Source organism: Panicum hallii, chromosome 9, assembly GCF_002211085.1.
Source record: "Panicum hallii strain FIL2 chromosome 9, PHallii_v3.1, whole genome shotgun sequence".
NCBI classification, from domain to species: Eukaryota; Viridiplantae; Streptophyta; class Magnoliopsida; order Poales; family Poaceae; genus Panicum; species Panicum hallii.
The window spans coordinates 40,190,106-40,212,076 of record NC_038050.1 but is presented as its reverse complement, the minus strand read 5'-3'; the positions used below and the strand labels follow the sequence as shown (position 1 = coordinate 40,212,076).

The 21,971-nt window shown below is 52.0% G+C and overlaps 1 protein-coding gene across 1 annotated transcript; it reads right to left on the bottom strand.

Moving 5' to 3' along the window:
* Positions 1-2,103: 2,103 nt before the first annotated feature.
* On the bottom strand, positions 2,104-21,583 carry LOC112875307 (zinc finger RNA-binding protein). Its single transcript, XM_025939111.1, has 2 exons — positions 21,102-21,583; positions 2,104-2,876 (listed from the first exon to the last, which is right to left on the bottom strand). Exons 1-2 carry the CDS (start codon positions 21,525-21,527, stop codon positions 2,310-2,312), a joined length of 993 nt encoding a protein of 330 aa, XP_025794896.1. The 5' UTR covers positions 21,528-21,583; the 3' UTR covers positions 2,104-2,309.
* Positions 21,584-21,971: the final 388 nt, after the last annotated feature.

Here is a 21,971-nt window from a genome sequence, read left to right as displayed (position 1 = left end):
TGCTTGCAGACGCCAAGGGCTTTACTGGTTTGGTCGCTACTCGACCCGGTGGTTAGCACCGTGTTGTGGTAGGGTGGTCATTTCATGTTTTAGCACAGGTGCGTCTGTAACTTAAACCCCGGAGGTGTGTGTTTTGTACAGCTATTTTAGCCTTCCTGCTTCTTTATTAATGCAATGATATGCAGCTCTCCAGCGTATTCGAGAAAAAAAATCATGCACTCCACTTTCGTGCCATGTAATTTAGGAACTATCCATGCACTTTATTTTCTTGATCTGTAATTTATGGGCTAGAAGTATCGTAATATTGCCGACTTTCATGCTTTGTAAATTTTTTTCACATTAACATCAGCAGCATGCAGCACATTGCAAGCAGCAGCGCAAGCAGCTCTGCTGTAGCAAAACCAAGGTTAAAAAAGGACATTTGTGTGTTTCAAATAATCTGATACCTAAAGTTTAGTCCGGACTAAACTTAAATCCCAGGTGATTCAACAGGGCCTTATAATATGCCTCAAGCGGAGGCGCAGTCAATAGCCGCCCTTTCTCTTAAAATTCCCTTGATTCATCGAGGGTTTTTGGGCTCCTCAACTTCAACTGGAAAGAACTTTCAACCGAGTTTCCCCCGCGGAAGCAGTGGTAAGAAAACCAAGTCCTTACTTAAGTTAAAGACCTTGTGTTAACGGAAAGTGGGTAATAGCCATGACGTGCTCGAACTCAACCTTGTCGAGCTGGATGTGCACCCGCTCCTAACCATTTGACACATGCTAAGCTTGCAAACTCCTTACTTCTAAAGGATCGCAGCAGCACTTACGCTTGTGGACAAGAGCCAAGTAGCGGAGGGAGGGAGGGAGTGGAAGAGGATAAGAGAGCGTCGGGATGGGATGTATATGAGGACAAGCCGCCGCCTACGCAAAAGATAGGGCAGACGCTAGCCGGAGAGGGTCATCATCGGGAAAAGCAACACCACCTTGGCACAGCATGGGGGCTGGGTGCGCAACATCAGGTTCCACTACCATGGCGGAGGAGGGAAGGAGTGAGCCGGGAGGGAGAAAGGGAGGATCGGTGGACTTGGTGCATGGGGATGAGCTGAGAAGGCCCAAGGATGTGGGCCTACATAGGGACAAGCAAAGAGGTTGTCTAGCAGAGCCGCGTCGACCAACCGCAGGAGGTGGAGTAGTGGATAAGAAAAGGAATAGGCGGTCATGACCGAGGCCAGCTAAATTGGCCGCGTGTACGCAGCTTTGGCCTAAGGAGATGCCTCTTTGTGCCGATGATGTGTGGGAAGAGCCAACCATAGCCCCGGTGACTCCAGTCGAGGAAAGGGCCTAGGATGGAAGAGGGAGAACCAGAGGGGCTGAGACAACCCAATTCCAATTTTGAATGAAACAAAAAGGGTCCTCTCGAACGGAATGGAAGTGGAATAGAAAGCCGTCGTGGAGAAGTCCAGTGAGCAAGACCAGAAGCGCCGCAACAGAGGGGCAGGAGATGTCGGTACGGAAGATTAGGGGGTGGACTGCGTGGACACGAAGACGATCCTCACCAAGGCCCAACCAAAATAAATAGCATCCAAGACATTCAGTCTTCTAGATTGTTTTCAATGCAGGGAATGGATCTTATCTTCGTCAAGAGCAGGGATCCAAAATGGATTTAGCGCATCAACAGCTCATCAGACCTCAAAATATTTCTTCTATCTGGTCTAATTTGCAGGCTGATTTAAACCTTTCAGACCAGCAACGTGCAGCTATCTGCTTTGTTGATGCAGGACTATCTGGAGATTCAAGCCGAGGTAATCGCTAGTTCGGTTCTCATGGCAGAGCTAGCAGCATTGACCCTGGCAGCATTCGGTTCTCACGGCCTTGCTTCACAGGCCGAATCTAGGAACTCCCAGACTTCAGTAGTTTTTTCTTGTGCCAATAGGATACATCAACCTATGTGTAATCTATCGGTTTCTCTTAGGAGTGTAACTTGGGGTCCTTTTGATCCCATCTCTGTTTGTTGTACTTGATATATAAATATATAATGGAAGTTTTTCTAAAGAAAAACCTTGGTGTCCAATGTCCAACGCCTGAAAATAAGAGGGATGTAAACTCAAATAGCAAGAACATATTTCATGATCTGCAATGTGAACACGTTGATAAACAAAGTAGAGACAGAGTACAATTTTTGGTTCTCCACAATCTAAGAAACGTTTGCTACGCTACAAGAGTACAGGAACAGTAGAGATTGGCGATCCCTAGCTAGTTAATAACACATTTGAATATATGAACGTTCTGAATTCTGGTTCCTATGAAACTTCTGGACAAGAACCCATCTTATGCTGCAAAATGCAGCGATTGCTGCTTCTGTACCATGGCCTGGTGCTTCTGCCCAGCTATGTGAAATTCGTAGACTTTTTGGCTGTTTACAACAACATTGCAAACGGTGCAGATTTTTACTTCTCCTTGAGCTGCTCCGGCCTCAAGAACTCGCCTCTTCTTCACCTCCAGATCTGCTGGCGTTGCTGCTGAGGAGATCTTCTTCTTCTTTGGCTGCACAGCTGGAACCACACAGTTATCAGCAGCGGAAGGCACCATAGTTGGTCCCATGGCATTACTTGGGGGCTTTAGTATTGGTTTTGGGGTAATGGAGTCTTGTAACTTCTCCAAGTTTTTCTTGTGCTTCTTCCCCTGCTTATGGATCATGAGAACCTCTAGGGTATCGCACTGAATCTTGCAGACCTCACATGGTGCTGGTTGCACAATCTTCGGCTTTTTCCTCATTTGTTTTCTCAAGACATTCTTTAGCACAGGATGCCCAAAATGGGCATTCCACTGGGCATGGTGCATGCTTGGGGCTGCAGCTGGTTCTGTCATTCCATTGGATGCTCTAGCGGCTGCTGCCTACAGAGTGCTCAAAAAGCAAGGAATGAGAAATAATGTATATCAACTGGTAAGCAGACACCATTAAGGATGGCAAGTCTGAAAAACACATCATGGCATTGTACCCAATTAAAGAATATAATGCAAACTGACCAACCAAAAAGATATACCATGCCACGAGTGAAAAAGAAACAGATGCATATTGGCAAAAATCAATACCAAATATGGGGAAATAACATTGACAGACACCATCTGTCATCCATGAAATATCAAAAGATAATATAGAAGCCAAATGGGCTAAACACGATCTATTGAACAATTAGTCATTGGCAAAAAAATCAGTAAGGCTTATACAATGAGACAACCAGCATGCTGGGAACATAGGGAATAAATGGCTTGCTGTTCCTTTGTCCAGTCACATACTGAATAATTTCACTAAATAGGGTTGCTTATTTGAACCTTGGCAACATGCCAATAAGGCTTTCAATATTTCAACTTTCAAAGATTTCACATAAATTATAAAGTTCAATTAAATTACTTCACTAACATTTTTCCATTGACAACATGCCAATTTTCATAAACTTACATTTTCTGCTAATTTTCCTACCCCAAATAGCCTGGGATTGAAAGAGTTTTTTGTTGTTACATTTTGTTCTATTTCCTAGTTTCACAAGTATGGTGTCTGTGCTCAGGTCCCCCTTTCTCAAAAGCTTAATACTGCTTCAGTATCATGAATCACGCAGGCAAATTTGGGTTAACAAATGATGGCCATTTCCATAACTTCTCTTTACTGAAAAGAGGGGGCAGTGGCTGTCCCCCTGAGGCTTTATCTCAAGCTATGCTTGGGTCTCTTTTCTGCTACTTTATACCAAAACAATGACTGCAAAAATTTAGTTTGAGACCACTAAGAGTCTAGATCATCAGGAACCAACCTGTGCTGAATATCAACTCAATTGTATGTTACAGGAACACTAGGTGGGAACAAACAAAACAAAATCTAGCACTTCAATCTACAATATGGCCTTTCAATTAATTCCTCAGTTTGGTAACAGTAACACTATGGCTTCAACACTGTAACCTTGACTCAAGTTTACATGACGGGGCATTTGTGTTCTTGCCCCTACTTTACAATGCAATTGTGATTTTACCCTTACCATTCACAAGTCAACGCGATTTTACCCCTAGTCAACGCGATTTTACCCCTAGTCAACGGTCAAAATAGGGGCAAAATCGCATTGACTTGTGAATAGTAAGAGTAAGATAACAAAGTTAAGGAAACGAGGGTATAATCACAATTGCACTAGTGGTGGATTGAATGTAATCCAGAAACAAAGAGATGACATTGCACTCCCATCAGACTGTCATAGACATTATCAGTTTTCTCATATGTATGGATGTCATGTGGGGTAAAAGATACACCCGTAGGCCAAGAAATCAGGGCCAACAAACCAGGAAAGTGGCTAGAATAAGGCCTGTAGAGGAGTTTTCTTGCCGCATAATTAGCTGGTGCTTTCTTTAGAAGGTTAGCTGAGATTCTTAAGGAATCTTGAGAGTAATTTGAGGAGGATTAGTTGGCTGGATGGCTATGTAAGCCTTAGGGGACCCAGAGAATAATCAAGCAATGCAATTATCTCCTTCCTATCTCTATCTTCTCTAACAAAATAGGGAGCCAAGTGGCAAAACCTCGCTCCTCCTCTACCGGCGGCTACGCTCTGCGTAGCCAGGGTTCGCCGCTTCCACTTCCACCACTGCCGAACCACCGACACCATAACACTCGGTCAAAGACTTGACGAGAACCGTGAGTTCAGCGGTGGTGGTTTCCGCCATGGCAGCAGGAACTGGAGCAGCGGGCGTCAGGTTGAGCGGTGGTGTGGACGATGAGGATCGGCTGGAACGTGATACCAAGGTGGGGGATTGGGTATGGCTGCGTGTGCGCCATCGCACCCTGCTCTCCCTGCCTACCGTGACGTCGGGCAAGCTCCGGCCCCGCTACTACGGGCCATATCAGGTCGCAGAGGTCGTCAATGTGGTCATCATCCGCCTATAGCTACCGTCGGGCGCCCGCGTGCATGACGTCTTCCACATCAGCCTCCTCAAGCGCTTCCACGGTCAGCCCCCGGAGTCTCCACAGTCAACGCCACCGATGCATAACGGCACAGCAGTCCCGGCTCCGGCAGTAGCAGTAAAGGTCCGCTTGGCGCGAGGCGTCCGCCAGGTGCTCATTCAGTGGCAAGGTGAACCTCCTTCATCAGCCACTTAGGAAGATGTTGAGTCCTTCGTCCAGCGCTACCCACAATTCCAGCTCGCGGACGAGCTGCTCCTCGAGGGGGGGAGAGATGTCATGTAGGGTAAAAGATACACCTGTAGGGCCAACAAATCAGGGCCAACAAAATAAGAAGTTGCTAGAATAAGGCCTGTAGAGGAGTTTTCTTGCTGCACAATTAGCTGGTGCTTTCTTCAGAAGGTTATTTGAGATTCTTAAGGAATATTAGTTGGCCGGATGGTTATGTAAGCCGTAGGGCACCCAAAGAATAATCAAGCAATGCAATTATGTCCTTCCTATCTCTATCTTCTCTAACAAAATAGGAAGCCGAGGGGAAAAACCTCGCTCCTCCTCTACCAGCGGCTACGCTTTGCGTAACCAGGGTTCACCGCCTAAATTGCCAAACCACCGACAGCGTAACAATGGATCACAATAATCTATATCTATACTATAATAAAAGTTGAAACAATTGAAAATAATTTCTGCTAGTATCGAAACTCTTACTCTCATCGAGAGGATGGCGCTAGGAGTTGGGGCAATTTTCTGGTTTACTTCTCACACAATGCAATGCCAACCTAAGGGGTTGGGGATACATATTTATAACTGGCCAAAGCAGCCAAGCATATGCCAAGATGCTAGTCTAAAAGCTAGTGATGCTTAGTCTAAGATGCTGTCCTAGATGCTGTCTAAAAGCTAGTCTAAGATGTTATCCTAGATGCTGTCCTAAAAGCTAGTCTAAGATGCTGTCCTAGTTGGGGCAGCAAGACCACCATGCCGAGGACCACAAAGACCAACAGTACAAAGATTTATCCCATCATTCTCCCCCTAGGTCTTGTGCGTCGTCTTGTGGGAAAGTTGGACCATCCCGGTCCGGGAACAAAGCTCAAGGAACTTGATCCTCCCAAGGGGCTTGGTGAGCAAGTCCACAAGCTGGTCCTTGGTGTTGATGTAGCTTGCTTTGATGCTCCCTTCCTCCAAGCAGCCTCGGATGAAGTGGTACCTCACCCGGATGTGCTTGCTCCGTTCATGGAAAACGGGGTTCTTTGCCAGGGCCAGAGCGGACTTGCTGTCCACCCTGAGCTCCACCGCTCCAGTATCTCTGCCGAGAAGATCACCAAGCAGTCGAGCGAGCCAGAGCGCCTGGGTCGAAGCGGTGGAGGCCGCTATGTACTCGGCCTCGCAGCTGGACAGAGCCACCACCTGCTGCTTGACAGACTGCCAGCTAACGAGGCACTTGCCGAGGAAGAAGAGGGTCCCGCTCGTGCTCTTGCTAGTGTCGATGTCGCCGGCGTGGTCGCTGTCGCTATACCTGACGAAGTGTGCCTCCTCAGGACACCTCGGGTAGTAGAGACCATGGTCGAGAGTCCCCGCAATGTAGCGGATGATCCTCTTCACCGCCTGCTGGTGCTCCGTCGTCGGTCGCTGCATGAACCGACTAACATAGCCGACGGAGAATGCCAAGTCCGGCCGTGTGTGGGCGAGGTAGTGAAGGCTCCCCACAAGAGGCCGGTATTGCGTAGCGTCCACCTCCTCCGTCGTGCTGTCACGGGTCATTTTCAGCCTCTCCTCCATCGGAGTGAGAGCTGGGTTGCAGTCGGTGAGCCCAGCCAGCTCAACGACGCGCTTGGCGTAGGCGGTCTGTCGAAGCATGATCCCGAAGTCGTCCTGGTGCACCTCGATCCCCAGGTAGAAGGAGAGAGGTCCCAGGTCACCCATCTGGAAGGTGGCGTTCATCTTCCTTTAACGCGCCACCTCCGCAACCTTGGTACTGGTGATCACCAAGTCGTCGACATAGACAACCACTAGCAAGGCGTTTCATCCGTTGCCCCGCCGGTAGATAGCTGCCTCGTGCAGGCTTTGCTCGAAGCCCATCGCTTTGAGCATGGAATCCAACTTGGCATTCCACGCCCTCGGTGCCTGCCGCAAGCCATAGAGGGCTTTGGCGCAGGCGTAGCACTTTGCCCTCCTTGTCTGGGATCGCAAACCCCGACGGCTGGTGCACGTAGACCTCCTCCTTCAAATCGCCGTTAAGGAACGCCGACTTGACGTCCATGTGATGAACTCGCCAGCCTTCCTGGGCAACCAGCGCAAGGAGTCGCACGGACTCCATCCGTGCCACAGGGGCGAAGGCATCGTCAAAGTCGATCCCCTCCCGCTGCACGAAACCGCGTGCCACCAATCGAGCCTTTGCTTGACGATGGCGCCGGCTTCATCCCTCTTCAGCTTGAACACCCACTTAAGGGTAATCGCGCGGTGACCAGAAGGGAGGTCAGCAAGCTCCCAGGTGCGGTTCTTGTCAACCGCGTCCATCTCCGACTACATCGCGGCACGCCATGCCGCGTGTCTCTCGGCTTCTGCGAAAGACCGAGGCTCGCCGTCATCGCATGCGAGGTGCAACTGCGCCTCCAGATCGCGAGGTACCAGTTCCGGCACCGGCTAGTCGCCGATAAGGTCCTCCATCGTACGATACCGCAACTGCTCGCCGTCGTGCTACACGTCGATGCGCTCCTCGTTATGAGAGAGCGGAGTAGCGAACTCCACCGGGCTATGCTCGACACGAGCTGGTGTTGGAGTAGTCGTACCCGGAGGGGTGGCCGGTGGTGCTGGAGTGCGTGGGGCCGCCGGCAGTAGTGGTGTCGGCGAAGAGCTAGTCGCAGCCAGAGTCGTGGCTGGAGATCGTGGCGCTGCCGGAGTAGCGAGTGTCGGGATCGGTGTAGGCTCGAGGACTGGGGTAGGCACGCTCGATGAAGAGGAGCTGCCTACTCCCCCAGCTACATCGAAGTGGACGTACTCGATAGTGAAGTCGTTGTACGTCGGAGTCGAGTCGTCTTCCGCCGCCTTGTCCCATGCCCATCCTCGCCCTTCGTTGAACTCTACGTCGCACGCCGTGGGCACACGCTGTGTCACCGGGTCGAGAATGCGGTAGGCCTTCGAGCCCTCCACGTAGCCGATGAACACCCCCGGAGTGCTCCTATTGTCGAGCTTGCCGACGTGGCCAAGCTCCTTGGCGAACGCGAGGCAGCCGAAGACCCGCAGGTGGGAGACCGCCGGCTTGCGCCCATGCCAAGCATCATACGGCGTCCTGCCATTGAGAGCCTTGGTAGGCGTGATGGGAATAAGTCTCTGTACTTGGTCTTTGTGGGCAGGGTGGTTTTCTCAGCATCTTGGACTGCTTTTAGAACAGCTAGGACAGCAACATCTTGACTGCTTTTAGAACAGCAGTTAGCATCTAGGACAGCATCTAGTTTAGCATCTTAGACTAGCATCTAGCATATTCTTGGCTGGCTAGCAGCCTATAAGTATGTATCTCCAACCCCTTGGAGGGTATGGCATTGTGGTAGAGTTTGAGAAATAAACCCAGAAAATTCTCAACTCCTAATGTCATCTTCACTCTCAATGAGAGTGAAAATTCTGCTACTAACAACTGGTATCAGAGCCATACTATCCTGTAGCCTAAGCATCTCCTGCTCATCCCCTTCCATAGCCTCGCAGCAGCCCCTGCCGGCAGCAGAAGCAGCAGCAGCAGTTCCAGCTGCTCCTGCTCAACTCCCTTCCGGATCAGACAAGCTGCTGCAGCAGCAGCCCCCCAGCAGCGCGCCATGTCCGCAGGACACTCTCGGCACTCAGTCGCCTCAAACGTGCGTCGCCAGCAGGAGGCCAAACTCGCTGCCCCGAAGGAGCGCGAGCGGGCAGCGGCAGAGACCGTTGCCGCAGCGGCAAGGGCGTCGAGGCTGGCAGCAGCGGAGCTGGCTGCAGCCAGAGCGGAGGTGGAGGCGGAAGCAGCGGCGGCGGCAGCAGAGGCCGATGCTCTACGCAGCAACGCCAGCAGCTCCGTCTGTGCTGACGACAGCACCGACGCAGACCTCAAGCTGCTGGCCATGGATGCATCTCGAGAGCGTGCGGCGCGGTGGGCAGCCGAGCACGCCTATAGCGGCGCTCCCGGAGGAGGCCAGCACGGCGGCGGCGTTCCTGGAGGAGGCCAGCGTGCCGGCGGCGCTCCTGGAGGAGGCTTGCATGGCGGCGGTGCTCCCGGAGGCGCGCATGGCGGAGGCGCTCCGGGCGGAGGCGCGCACGGCGGTGGTGCTCCTGCCGGAGGCGCGCACAGCGGCGGCGCTCCGGGCGGAGGCGCGCATGGCAGCGGCGCTCCGGGCGGAGGTGCACCTGATGGCCGCGCATTGGAGGCCCAGCGGTTGCGGGAGAGGGATGCTCAGCTGGAGGCTGAGATGGCCCGTGACCGACGACACGGCAGGCTCGACGGAGAGTGCAACAGGCGGCGCGACTCCCTCTCCCCAGACCGGCGCCAAGGCCATTACGGGGTCCAGGCCATCGTCAGGGACGGTGGGTGGTCTACCCTCACCAAGACCAACTATGTCAAGTGGGCCGCGATCATGAGGATCAGGCTCCAGGTGCGGCACTTGTGGGAGGCGGTCTACTACTTCGACGTCGACTTCGACGAGGATCGACGGGCGATGGACGCCCTCATTGCTGCAGTCCCGCCCAAGATGCAGTTCTCGCTCACACAGAAGGAGACTGCCAAGGAGGCCTGGGACGCCATCGCTGCGGCACGCATCGGCAGCGACCGCGCCCGCAATTCTACACTGCAGACACTTCGCAAGAAGTGGGAGAACCTGGCATTCAAGCCGGGTGAGGACCTCGACGACTTCGCCCTCCACCTCAACACCCTGATGTCGATTGAGGAGGTGATTGGTCGCCTCAAGATCATCGACGCCGACGAGCCACAGCTTTCCTCAGACCCTGTCACCATTGGCGGCCAGTTCCACTTCGCTGGGAAGCAGTGGAAGGTCTACCGAGGTGATGGGAAGAAGGGGGAGTCTTCTTCCACGACAGACGGCCATAAGCGCGGCAAGCCGCGCAAGGCGTAGGGAGGTGCCCAGGCTGGGGCACGAGGACGTGCCAAGGATGGCGCGCGCCGAGGTGCCCAGGGTGGCGCCGTCGGCGAGCGCAAGCCGGCACAGGACGATGTTTGCCGCAACTGTGGCAAGTCTGGCCACTGGGCCAAGGACTGTCGACAGCCACGACGCGGCCAGGCTCACTTCGCACAGGCGGAGGAGGAGCCAGCTCTGCTTCTAGCACACACAAGCATCGAGCTACCTCCAGCGGCACCGGCCGCAGCGGCTCTCCTCCACCTTGACGAGCCAAAGGCACACGCCCTTCTCGGCGACAGCTCCGGCGACGACAAGACCGACGGGTGGTGCCTCGACACCGGTGCCACCCACCACATGACTGGCCGACGGGAGTTCCTCACCGATCTTGACTCCAGCATCCGAGGCTTCGTCAGGTTTGGAGATGCCTCCAGCGTGGAGATCAAGGGCGTCGGCTCCGTGGTCTTCACCGCGAAGTCTAGTGAGCACAGGCTGCTCACCGGAGTCTACTACATTCCCGCGTTGAAGAACTCCATCATCAGCGTGGGACAGCTAGATGAGAACGGCTCGCGCATGATGATCGAGGACGGAGTCATGAGGATTTGGGATCGCCAGCATCGCCTTATTGCCAAGGTAACCAGGGGCGCAAATCGTCTCTATCTTCTCCATGTGCAGGTGGCACAACCCCTCTGCCTCACTGCTCGTCGGGACGACGAGGCGTGGCAATGGCACGAGCGCTTCGGGCACCTCAACTTCGACGCCCTAAAGCGGCTCAGTGCCAAGGAGATGGTGCGAGGCCTGCCGTGCCTCGACCATGTGGAGCAGTTCTGCGACGTCTGCATGTTGACGAAGCAGAGACGGCTCCCGTTTCCCTACCAGGCGAGCTTCCGAGCCAAGGAGCGACTCGAGCTCGTTCACAGGGACTTGTGTGGCCCGGTGACACCGGCCACGCTGGGAGGACGACGCTACTTCTTGCTGCTCGTCAACGACCACTCCCGTACATGTGGGTGATGGTCCTCGGCAGCAAGGGAGAGGCTACGGACGCCATCAGGCGCACGCAGACTGCGGCGGAGGCAGAGTGCGGCCGCAAGCTGCGCGTGTTGCGCACCGACAACGGCGGCAAATTCACGGCGGCTGAATTCGCGTCGTACTGCGCTGAAGAGGGGCATTCAGCGCCACTACTCCGCGCCGTAAAGCCCGCAGCAGAACGGCATCGTCAAGCGGCGCAACCAGACTGTTGTGGGGATGGCCCGGGCCCTCCTCAAGCAGAGGGGGATGCCGGCTGTCTTCTAGGGAGAGGCCGTGGTGACGGCTGTCTACATCCTCAACCACTCGCCTACCAAGGCACTCGACGGCAGGAAGCCAGCGGTCTCCCACCTGCGGGCCTTTGGCTGCCTCGCGTTCGCCAAGGAGCTTGGCCACGTCAGCAAGCTCGATGACAGGAGCACTCCGGGAGTGTTCATCGGCTACGCGGAGGGATCGAAGGCCTACCGCATCCTCGACCCGAAGACAGCGTGTGCGCACCGTGCGCGACATTGTGTTCGGCGAAGGCCGAGGATGGGCGTGGGACAAGGCGGTAGACGACGGCTCGACTCCGACGTACGACGACTTCACTGTTGAGTACTTCCACTTCGACGGAGCTGGGGGAGTAGGCAGCTCCTCTTCGACGAGCGTGCCTACCCCAGTCCCCGAGCCTTCACTGACCCCGGCGCCTTCTACCCTAGCAGCACCATGCTCTTCAGCCAGGACTCGGGCTGCGACGAGGTCGTCTTCACCGACTCCACCACAACCGGCGACACCACGCTCTCCAGCCACGACTCCGGCTACAACGAGTTCCTCGTCGGCTCCACCTCAGTCGGTGACGCCATGCACTCCAGCACCGATAGCCACTTCTCCGGGCATGTCTACTCCAGCACTAGCTCACGTCGAGCCCAGCCCGGTGGAGTTCGCTACCCTGCTCTCTCACGATGAGGAGCGCATCGACGCGTGCTATGACGGCGAGCCGCTGCGGTACCATACGATGGAGGACCTTCTCGGCGACCAGCTAGTGCCGAGACTAGTGCCTCACGACCTGGAGGGGCAGTTGCACCTTGCGTGCGACGACGGCGAGCCTCGGTCTTTCGCAGAGGCCGAGAAAGACGCGGCATGGCGTGCCGCGATGAAGGCGGAGATGGATGTGGTTGAGAAGAACCGCACCTGGGAGCTTGCTGATCTCCCTTGTGGTCACCGCGCGATCACCCTTAAGTGGGTGTTCAAGCTGAAGAGGGATTAAGTCGGCGCCATCATCAAGCACAAGGCTCGCTAGGTGGCACGAGGTTTCTTGCAACGGGAGGGGATCGACTTCAACGATGCCTTCGCTCCCGTGGCACGGATGGAGTCCGTGCGACTCCTCCTTGCGCTTGCTGCCCAGGAGGGCTGGCGTGTCCACCACATGGACGTCAAGTCGGCGTTCCTTAACGGCGACTTGAAGGAGGAGGTCTACATGCACCAGCCGTCGGGATTCGCGATCCCCGGCAAGGAGGGCAAGGTGCTGCGCCTGCGCAAGGCCCTCTATGGCTTGCGGCAGGCACCAAGGGCATGGAATGCCAAGTTGGATTCCACGCTCAGGAGGATGGGCTTCGAGCAAAGCCCGCACGAGGCGGCCGTCTACTGGCGGGGCAATGGAGGAAATGTCCTGCTGGTGGGCGTCTACGTCGACTTGGTGACCACCGGCACCAAGGATGCGGAGGTGGCGGCGTTCAAGGAAGAGATTAAGGCCACCTTCCAGATGAGTGACCTGGGGCCTCTCTCCTTCTACCTGGGGATCGAGGTGCACCAGGATGACTCCGGCATCACACTTCGGCAGACCGCCTACGCCAAGCGCGTCGTTAAGCTAGCCGGGCTCACTGACTGCAACCCAGCTCTCACTCCGATGGAGGAGAGGGTGAAGCTGAGCCGTGATAGCAGGGCAGAGGAGGTGGACGCTACCTCGTACCGGCATCTTGTGGGGAGCCTTCGCTACCTCGCCCACACACGGTCGGACTTGGCGTTCTCCGTCGGCTACGTTAGTCGGTTCATGCAGCGACCGACGACGGAGCACCAGCAGGATGTGAAGAGGATCATCCGCTATGTTGCGGGGACTCTCAACCACGGCCTCTACTACCCGAGGTGCCCCGGAGCGGCACACTTCGTCGGGTACAGTGACAGCGACCACGCCGGCAACATCGACACCAGCAAGAGCACCAGTGGGATCCTCTTCTTCCTTGGCAAGTGCCTCGTCAGCTGGCAGTCGGTCAAGCAGTAGGTGGTAGCTCTGTCCAGCTGCGAGGCCAAGTACATCGCGGCCTCCACCGCTTCGACTCAGGCGATCTGGCTCGCTCGACTGCTCGGTGATCTCCTCGGCAGAGACGCTAGAGCGGTGGATCTCCGAGTGGACAGCAAGTCTGCTCTGGCCCTGGCAAAGAACCCCGTTTTCCATGAACGGAGCAAGCACATCCGGGTGAGATACCACTTCATCCGAGGCTGTTTGGAGGAAGGGAGCATCAAGGCAGGCTACATCAACACCAAGGACCAGCTTGCAGACCTGCTCACCAAGCCTCTTGGGAGGATCACGTTCTTGGAGCTCTGCTCCAAGACCGGGATGGTCCATATTTCCCACAAGACGACGCACAAGACATAGGGGGAGAATGATGCGAATAAGTCTCTGTACTTGGTCTTTGTGGGCAGAGTGGTTTTCTCAGCATCTTGGACTGCTTTTAGAGCAGATAGGACAGCAGCATCTTGACTGCTTTAAGGACAGCAGTTAGCATCTAGGACAACATCTAGTTTGGCATCTTAGAGTAGCATATAACATATTCTTGGTTGGCTAGCAGCCTATAGCAGCCTATAAGTATGTATCTCCAACCCCTTGGAGGGTATGGCATTGTGGTAGATTTTGAGAAATAAACTCAGTAAATTCCCAACTCCTAGTGTCATCTTCACTTTCAGTGAGAGTGAAAATTTTGCTACTAACAAGGCGAGCGGTTGAGGATATAGACAGTCATCACCACCGCCTCTCCCCAGAAGACAGCCGGCATCCCCCTCTGCTTGAGGAGGGCCCGAGCCATCCCCACAACCGTCTGGTTGCGCCGCTCGACGATGCCGTTCTGCTGCGGGCTGTACGGCGCGGAGTAGTGGCGCTGAATGCCCTCACCAACGCAGTACGACGCGAATTCAGCCACTGTGAATTTGCCGCCATTGTCGGTGAGCAGTACGCGCAGCTTGCGGCCGCACTCCGCCTCCGCAGTAGCCTGCGCGCGCCTGATGGCGTCCGCAGAGTCTCCCTTGTTGCCGAGGACCATCACCCACATGTAGAGGGAGAGGTCGTCGATGAGCAGCAGGAAGTAATGTTGTCCTCCCGGTGTGGCCGGTGTAACCGGGCCACACAAGTCCCCATGCACGAGCTCGAGCCGCTCCTTGGCTCGGAAGCTCGTCTGCTGGGGAAAGGGGAGTTGCCTCTGCTTCGTCAACACGCAGACGTCGCAGAATTGCTCCACATGGTCGAGGCATGGCAGGCCTCGCACCATCTCCTTGGCACTGAGCCGCTTCAGGGCCTCGAAGTGAAGGTGCCCAAAGCGCTCGTGCCACTGCCACGCCTCGTCATCCCGACGAGCAGCGAGGCAGAGGGGCTATGCCACCTGCACATTAAGGACGTAGAGTCGATTTGCACCTCTGGTTACCTTGGCAAGAAGGCGACGACGGCAATCCCAAATCCTCAGGACTCCGTCCTTGATCTCCACGCGCGAACCGTTCTCATCCAGCTGTCCCAAGCTGACGATAGAGTTCCTTAACGCGGGGATGTAGTAGACTCCGGTGAGCAGCCTATGCTCACCAGACTCGACGGTGAAGATGACGGAGCCAACGCCCTTGATCTCCACGCCGGATGCATCCCCAAACTTGACGGAACCTCGGACACTAGAGTCAAGCTCGGTGAAGAACTCCCGCCGTCCGGTCATGTGATGGGTGGCACCGGTGTCGAGGCACCACCCGTCAGTCTTGTCGTTGTTGAAGGTGTCGCTGAGAAAGGCGTGTGCCCTCGGCTCGTCAAGGTGGAGGAGAGCCGCTGCGGCCGATGCCGCTGGAGGTAGCTCGATGCTTGCGTGTGCCAGGAGCAGAGCTGGCTCCTCCTCCTCCACCTATGCGATGTGGGCTTGGCTGCGTCGTGGCTGTCGACAGTCCCTGGCCCAATGGCCACCGTGCAGTTGTGGCAAGCGTCGTCTCGTGCCGACTTGTGCGCGCCGGCGGCGCAGCCCTAGGCACGTCCTCGCACCCTGGCCTGGGCGCCTCCGCGCGCCTTGCGCGGCTTGCCATGCCTACGGCCGCCTATCGAGGAGGAGGGGGGAGCCCTCCTCCCGTCACCCTAGCAGGACTCCCACTGTCCCCGAGTGAGATGGAGCCTCGTGCCAATGGTGATAGGCCCCAAGAGAGGCTGCGGCTCATCACTGTCCACGACCTTGAGGCGACCTATTGCCTCCTTGATCGACATCGTGGAGAGGTCCAGCAGAGACTCGATCGAGCGAGCAATCTGCTTGTACTTCTCGGGGACGCAGCGAAAGAGCTTCTCAACAGCTCTCTCCTCGTCGTAGGTGTCGTCGCCGTACTGCACCATCTTCTGCAGCAGAGTGTTGAGGCGGAGAGCAAAGTCATCAACGTCCTCACCTGGCTTGACGGCCAGATTCTCCCACTCCTTGTGAAGTGCCTGCAGTGTGGACTTGCGGGCGCGGTCGCTACCGATGCGTGCCGCAACGATGGCGTCCCAAGCCTCCTTGGCAGTCCGCTTCTTTGAAAGCGAGAATTGCATCTCGGGCGGGACTGCAGCAATGAGGGCATCTAGCGCCCGTCGATCCTCGTCGTAGTCAACGTCGCCGTACCAAACTGCCTCCCACATGTGCCGCACCTGGAGCCTTACCCTCATCTCCGCGGCCCACTCGACGTAGTTGGTCTTGGTGAGGGTAGGCCACCCACCGCCAAGGCCAATGTCCCTGACAACAGCCTGGATCCTGTGTGACCATGGCGCTGGTCCGGGGAGGGAGAGCCGCGCCGCCTGTAAGATCCGCGATCTCCGTCGACCCGGCCGCCGCCGCCAGGAACGTGGCCGCCGCGCGCGTCCTTGCCAGAAGTGCCGCCGGCTCGTCCACGCCCGTCTGGGCTGCCGCCACCGTGCCCGTTGGGGTGCGCGGCTGCCCACTGCACCGCCCGCTCTCCCACTGCTTCCCTGGCCTGCTTGAGTTCCACGTCGATGCTGTCGTCGGCAGAGGCAGAGCTGCTGATGCTACTGCCGCGTAGAGCCTTGAGCTCCACGGCCGCTGCACGCGCTGCATCCGCCGCCGCTGCTGCTTCCACTTCCGCCCTTGCTACTGCAAGTTCCGCCGCCGCCAGCCTTGACGCCCTTGCCGCCGTCGCAGTGGTCTCTGCCGCCACTCGCTCGCGTTCCTCTGCCGCAGCGAGCTCGGCCTCCTGCCGGTGCCGCGCGCTCGAAGCGACCGAGCGCTAAGACTGTCTTTCGGACATGGCGCGCTAGTGGGGGGCTGCTGCGTGGGGAGGAGGCTGCCTCAGACGCGCTGCTGCCCGTCTGCGCAGAGGAAGAGGGGTGAGCAGGGACAGCCAGTGTTCCTGCTCCTGGCTGAGGACTAAGGGAGGCGTGGGAAGAAGATGAGCACGAGATGTTTAATGTACAGGATAGAACAGCTCTGATACCAGTTGTTAGTATCGAAATTCTTACTCTCATCGAGAGGATGGCACTAGGAGTTGGGGCAATTTTTTGGTTTACTTCTCACACAATGCAATGACAATCTGAGGGGTTGGGGATACATATTTATAGCTGGCCAAGGCAGCCAAGCATATGCTAAGATACTAGTCTAAAAGCTAGTGATGCTTAGTCTAAGATGTTGTCCTAGATGCTGTCCTAAAAGCTAGTCTAAGATGCTGTCCTAGATGCTGTCCTAAAAGCTAGTCTAAGATGCTGTCCTAGTTGGAGCAGCAAGACCACCATGCCGAGGACCACAAAGACCAACAGTACAAGACTTATCCCATCAATTTCTACCAAGATTAGACCCATTGTACCCCTCACAGAGGGCCCACTTGCCAATCCTTGAGGTTTGATGAAAGGTGTGTAGACCCATATTTTTGAAATAAGAAAAATATTTCCATCCAAAGTTAAAAACTTTTTGCACCTAACCCGCCCAGTGTACCCGGCCTCTCCTTTCCTTAAGCGCCCGCCAATCAAGTTTTCACTTTCTTTGGGTTGACACTAATCAAATATCCTCGATTGCCAATCAAGCATCCTCGGACAGCAAATAATCTACCTCTTTCCTTTTGCAGACGCCAATCAATCATCGATTTTATTTCTTGAGAATATCAATCATGTGTTGATATATTTCAATATACGTCGTGCCTTGTTTCCTGAGGATATCAATTATATACATCGCGGCAACAAGGGAAATAATGACAATCAGTAATCATCTTGGTCGGTCCTTATAATTTTTTTCCCCCTTCGGTGGGTCCAATTTCTCATGCATTCCTACTTTCCATTTGTTTTATTTATGTGTCAATCATGGTACATATTCCATTTACAATGGTACACTTTCCATTACCAATTATCAATCACATTTGCCAATCGGCGTTGATTAATACCTGCCTGAATTACTTTCCTTATTTCATAGATATATGCCACATGCACCAAGGATTTCCAAAATTAGTTGACTGAAATCAAGGATTGCATTAGTAATTGGTGCAATCAAGGATTTCTACTTACCCAGATTATTTTCCTTGTTTTATAGATGTATGCTATATGCACTAAAGGTTTTCAAAATTAGTAGGCTGAAATCAAGGATTAAATTAGTGATTTATACAATCAAGGATTGATACTTGCCCGGATTACTTTCTTTCTACGATTAGCTGCCTTTAATACTATTGACTCCTCTCTCCCCATGCCTATATAAGTGAGGTCGCAGCTCTACCTCAGACAAACGACACACACACACATAACATATCTCCTTCTCCGTTGTACTTGTTCCAGCATCTCCATCTCGACGAATTGCATTCAGGTGTTAGGAGAGCATGCCTCCAAACCAACCTAGATACAAGTACATGTTGTGTATGCATGTATCTATAAAATCTTTCAGTTGAATTGCTTTACATGTGTTTTCAGAGATCATTTACGCTAATTTAATTTTTCCATGTTTATTTTGTTAAACAAAGTTGAGTGCTACCAAGAACCTACTAATGAAAAATTGAGCATACAAGCAGCTGGTCTATTGACTAATTAACAGATGTATTCTGCAATATTTTTTCGGTTACATAGTCTTTATTATTCGTGCATTTACAATGATCAATGGTGCTGAATTTTATATTGATGACAAAATTGATCATGTAAGCGACCGGGTATCAACTGGTTAGTTGATTTGCACAATATCCTTTCGATTGTATTTTTTATTTGTTGTTACATTTACGATGACATATATTTAAGTGTTGTTTGTGATTTTTTGTCAAATTAGTGTGCATCATATCATCAAATGATTTTTAAAAATAAATTTCTTAATTATAAATTTGAGAATTATTGATTCGCTCACAGTTATTAAGGTCCAGAAACGATTGATTCAAATGTTGTTTGATCCAAGTGAATACAAAACTCCTGCTTAATTGGTGGAATATTTGAAGAGTAGCAAGTTTACTTGATATTAACTTAATACATTCAATGTTTGTTAATTTTCTGTAAATAAAAACTTTTATTTATTATATTTCTGAAAACACGTGCTTGTCGCATGTAAAGAAATATAATTGAAATTAGGGAGCTTCAAAGCAGTTATAGTGTTACACAATATAACCATACAAGACGAGTCCACAGCCAGGAAACTAGAAGGTAGCAATTCTGGGTTAACATATAGATGCATTGCATCTCCTGACATGGTCCATTGTGAAAGTACCACATGCAGGTATCATCCCAATAACCAATGAAATTGTGTAGATGTCAGCGTGAGACAGAAGCATGGGCAAGATCCATTTGAGGTTACCAGGCTGTGGTTAACATGCCAATGAAATTAATAGAATAAAGCAGTAAAGAGTTGACACCACATATGCAGAGGCAGCAAGCACAATGTTGAACAAAAGAAAAAAGCCTATAGTCTATTAGAATCAACTAATAAGCTAGACAAATTATTCCAATCAGAAGTTAGGGTTGAGGTCATAACTTTGAAGACATTAGAGACAGCAATACTTGTCACCCCATTTCCGAGCCAAAAGAAAGAAAGAAAGACCAAAAAATTCAAATCAGAAGATTGTTTTACTTAATAATGCGGCACACAGGATTATGCACATGCTTGTAACAATCAGAACACGATAGGAAACCAAAAATGGCAAAAAAAAAGTAGTTTGACCTGTAGACATCTTCCATTGGCTAAATATTATTTCACATCCTCCAAGAATTTTGGAGTTCACTTTTCGGAATTCACTTAAATAAGCAAAAAAATGGTCTCAGAATTTCAAAGGAGTTTTGCATGGGTAAGGCTGTCTAGGAAGTCCCTTCCCCAGACCCCCACCTTGTGTGGAAGCTTTCGCACAGGGTACACCCCTTTTAAAATAAGTCATACAAAGGGCAGGATGAGTTGACCTAACAAATGAAACTAAGAAATGGACATCAGTAGTCAGTAGACAAGATAAGTGGAAGTCAAATTATGGGTAGGTCCATAAACCATGTGTTTAAGTGCCACTTTAAATGAATTTGGGGTTTTCTGCAGCTTTGGCAACAAAACATATGATTTTCAGTAATTTACTCAGAAGAATCATGCAAAAATCGATGGTAAATGGGCAGATTTGAGGTATGATGGAGAAAAGGCAAAGGTTACCATGCCAAAAGTTTTCTGCTACCTTTCTTGGGTTCTAATGTTAACTGGCAAGACAACTATCTTCATTCGTATAGAGAAGATTGGGTAGGTATGACACCCTTGGCCAGCCACCAGGCTGCCAATCAAGGCTCTGAGGTCTGGTTGAAGAAGAAAGGGTGAACACTTCATCCTTAGCAACTTACGCCTAATGTTGCCTTCCCATTTACATGAATAGGACTAAAAATCTTCAATCAAGCGACAAAATGCTACATATCCAGTCTCATTCATAAGAAACTACTTTGATGTTGTACATATTCGTGCATTTTTCTATAAACTTGGTCAAAGCAAGCAAAGTTTGACTAAGGACAAAGCTAAAAACGACTTAGAATTTGGAACGGAGGGAGCAAGCAGTACAACTAATTTGAAATTTGAGAGTTATCCTAATAACCCAAATGGATAGCGTCATATTAAGTCTGCAATAATGTTACCAGGCATACTACAGTGCCTTGGCAGGCCTCGACTCTGAACAGTTTGGCCATGCTCCTAAGTCCTTCTGGACATCACTTACCTCACCATCTCCAATTTGTTGCATCCAAGAGAAAATAAGCTTCTAAAAAAGCAATTCTCTAATTCGGTGGCCTGGTTTATTAACTTATCACATTGATATATGCTAGGGTAACCTAATTAACAGCTTTACTCGAATACTTAGCCTCGCCAGATAAAATCCACAAACGGGGCTGGTAAAAACTGTCATCTGATTTGGTCCTTATTCATCAAAATAAAAGGTCAGATTAACCAAGTGATGCGCTTCTTGCACCAAATGCGATAATAGAATGTATCAATTCCATACCACAAAATTTGCAGGCTACCCAAAAAGAGATGTAATTTTGCGGCAACAATTCCTAAAGCGAAGAAGTACTGATGCTCCAGAATGTGTATGATGGAATGTGAAGCAGGCAAACGGTATTACACCGTTACATGGCTAAAAATATAACTAGTGAGCCATCAAAATTATCAAGGGTTACCGTGCACAATAGTGCTCAACTATCCCCATCTGATTGATACAAAAAAAAACGAAGCACAACTCATCCAACGTGCTATGTAATCAACAAGACTAAAATTCCTAGAAAGGCCTTCGATTCGTTTAAAAGCCCTCTCAACATGAAAGAAAAAAACCTCACAAATCAACCTAAATTCCCCAAATGTGAACAGAACTTAATGAAATCGGATATAAAAAAAACGAAGCAGGGAGCGCCCAGACCTGCGCGTAGCGCTGGGGATCGAACCCGAAGTGCTTCCCCGCCTCCTTCCCGGTCGCTGTCTGAGCAACCTGCGTTGCCGACGCGGCTGCGGCCGCCTGCTGCAACGACTCGCCGGCGGTGAAGTAATATCCCGAGAGACCCGCATCGCTAGCGGCACCCGACGGGGGACCGTAGTATTGGTACGCCGCGTAAGGGTTGTACTGCGCAACGACGGACGGCATGGCGCCAGGAATAGGGTAGTAATAAGATGACGAGCCGGCGGCCGCGGCGGACGGGTCCGTGGCTGTGGCCGGGGCGGGTTGGTGGTAGGCGCCGTAGGGGTACGGGTAGCCGGCGTAAGGGTGGGGGTAGTGTGCGTGTTCGGAATCGGAAGCCGCCGCCGCTGCCGCCGCCGCGGCCGGGTTAGCAGCTCCGGCGTAGTCCATCGTTTGTGATGCCAAAGGGTGCGGTACTGCGGTTGCGACCCGAGATCGCGGCTCCTGGTGGGTGCACGAGGACAGCTACATCGGATCGTTTGTTTTTTGCCTCTTTTCTTTTTTCATCTTAAACGATTATATTTATTTATTATCAACTAGTAAAATGCTAAATATGATTTTATAGAGTTATATAATATACTCACTCCGTTCTAAAATATAGTTCGTTTTGATTTTTTAGGTTCATAGATTTTAATATGTTATTAGATATAAACTATATCTAGATGCAAAGCAAATTCTATAAATCTAGAAAATCTAAAATAAACTATATTTTAGAACGAAAGGAGTATGTATATTAAGCCACTCTTAAAGGTCTAATGGGTTGATTTTCTAAGATTACCATATGACCTAAATTGATTTTATTGATTAATAAAACCATACCTCCAAAGCACGTTT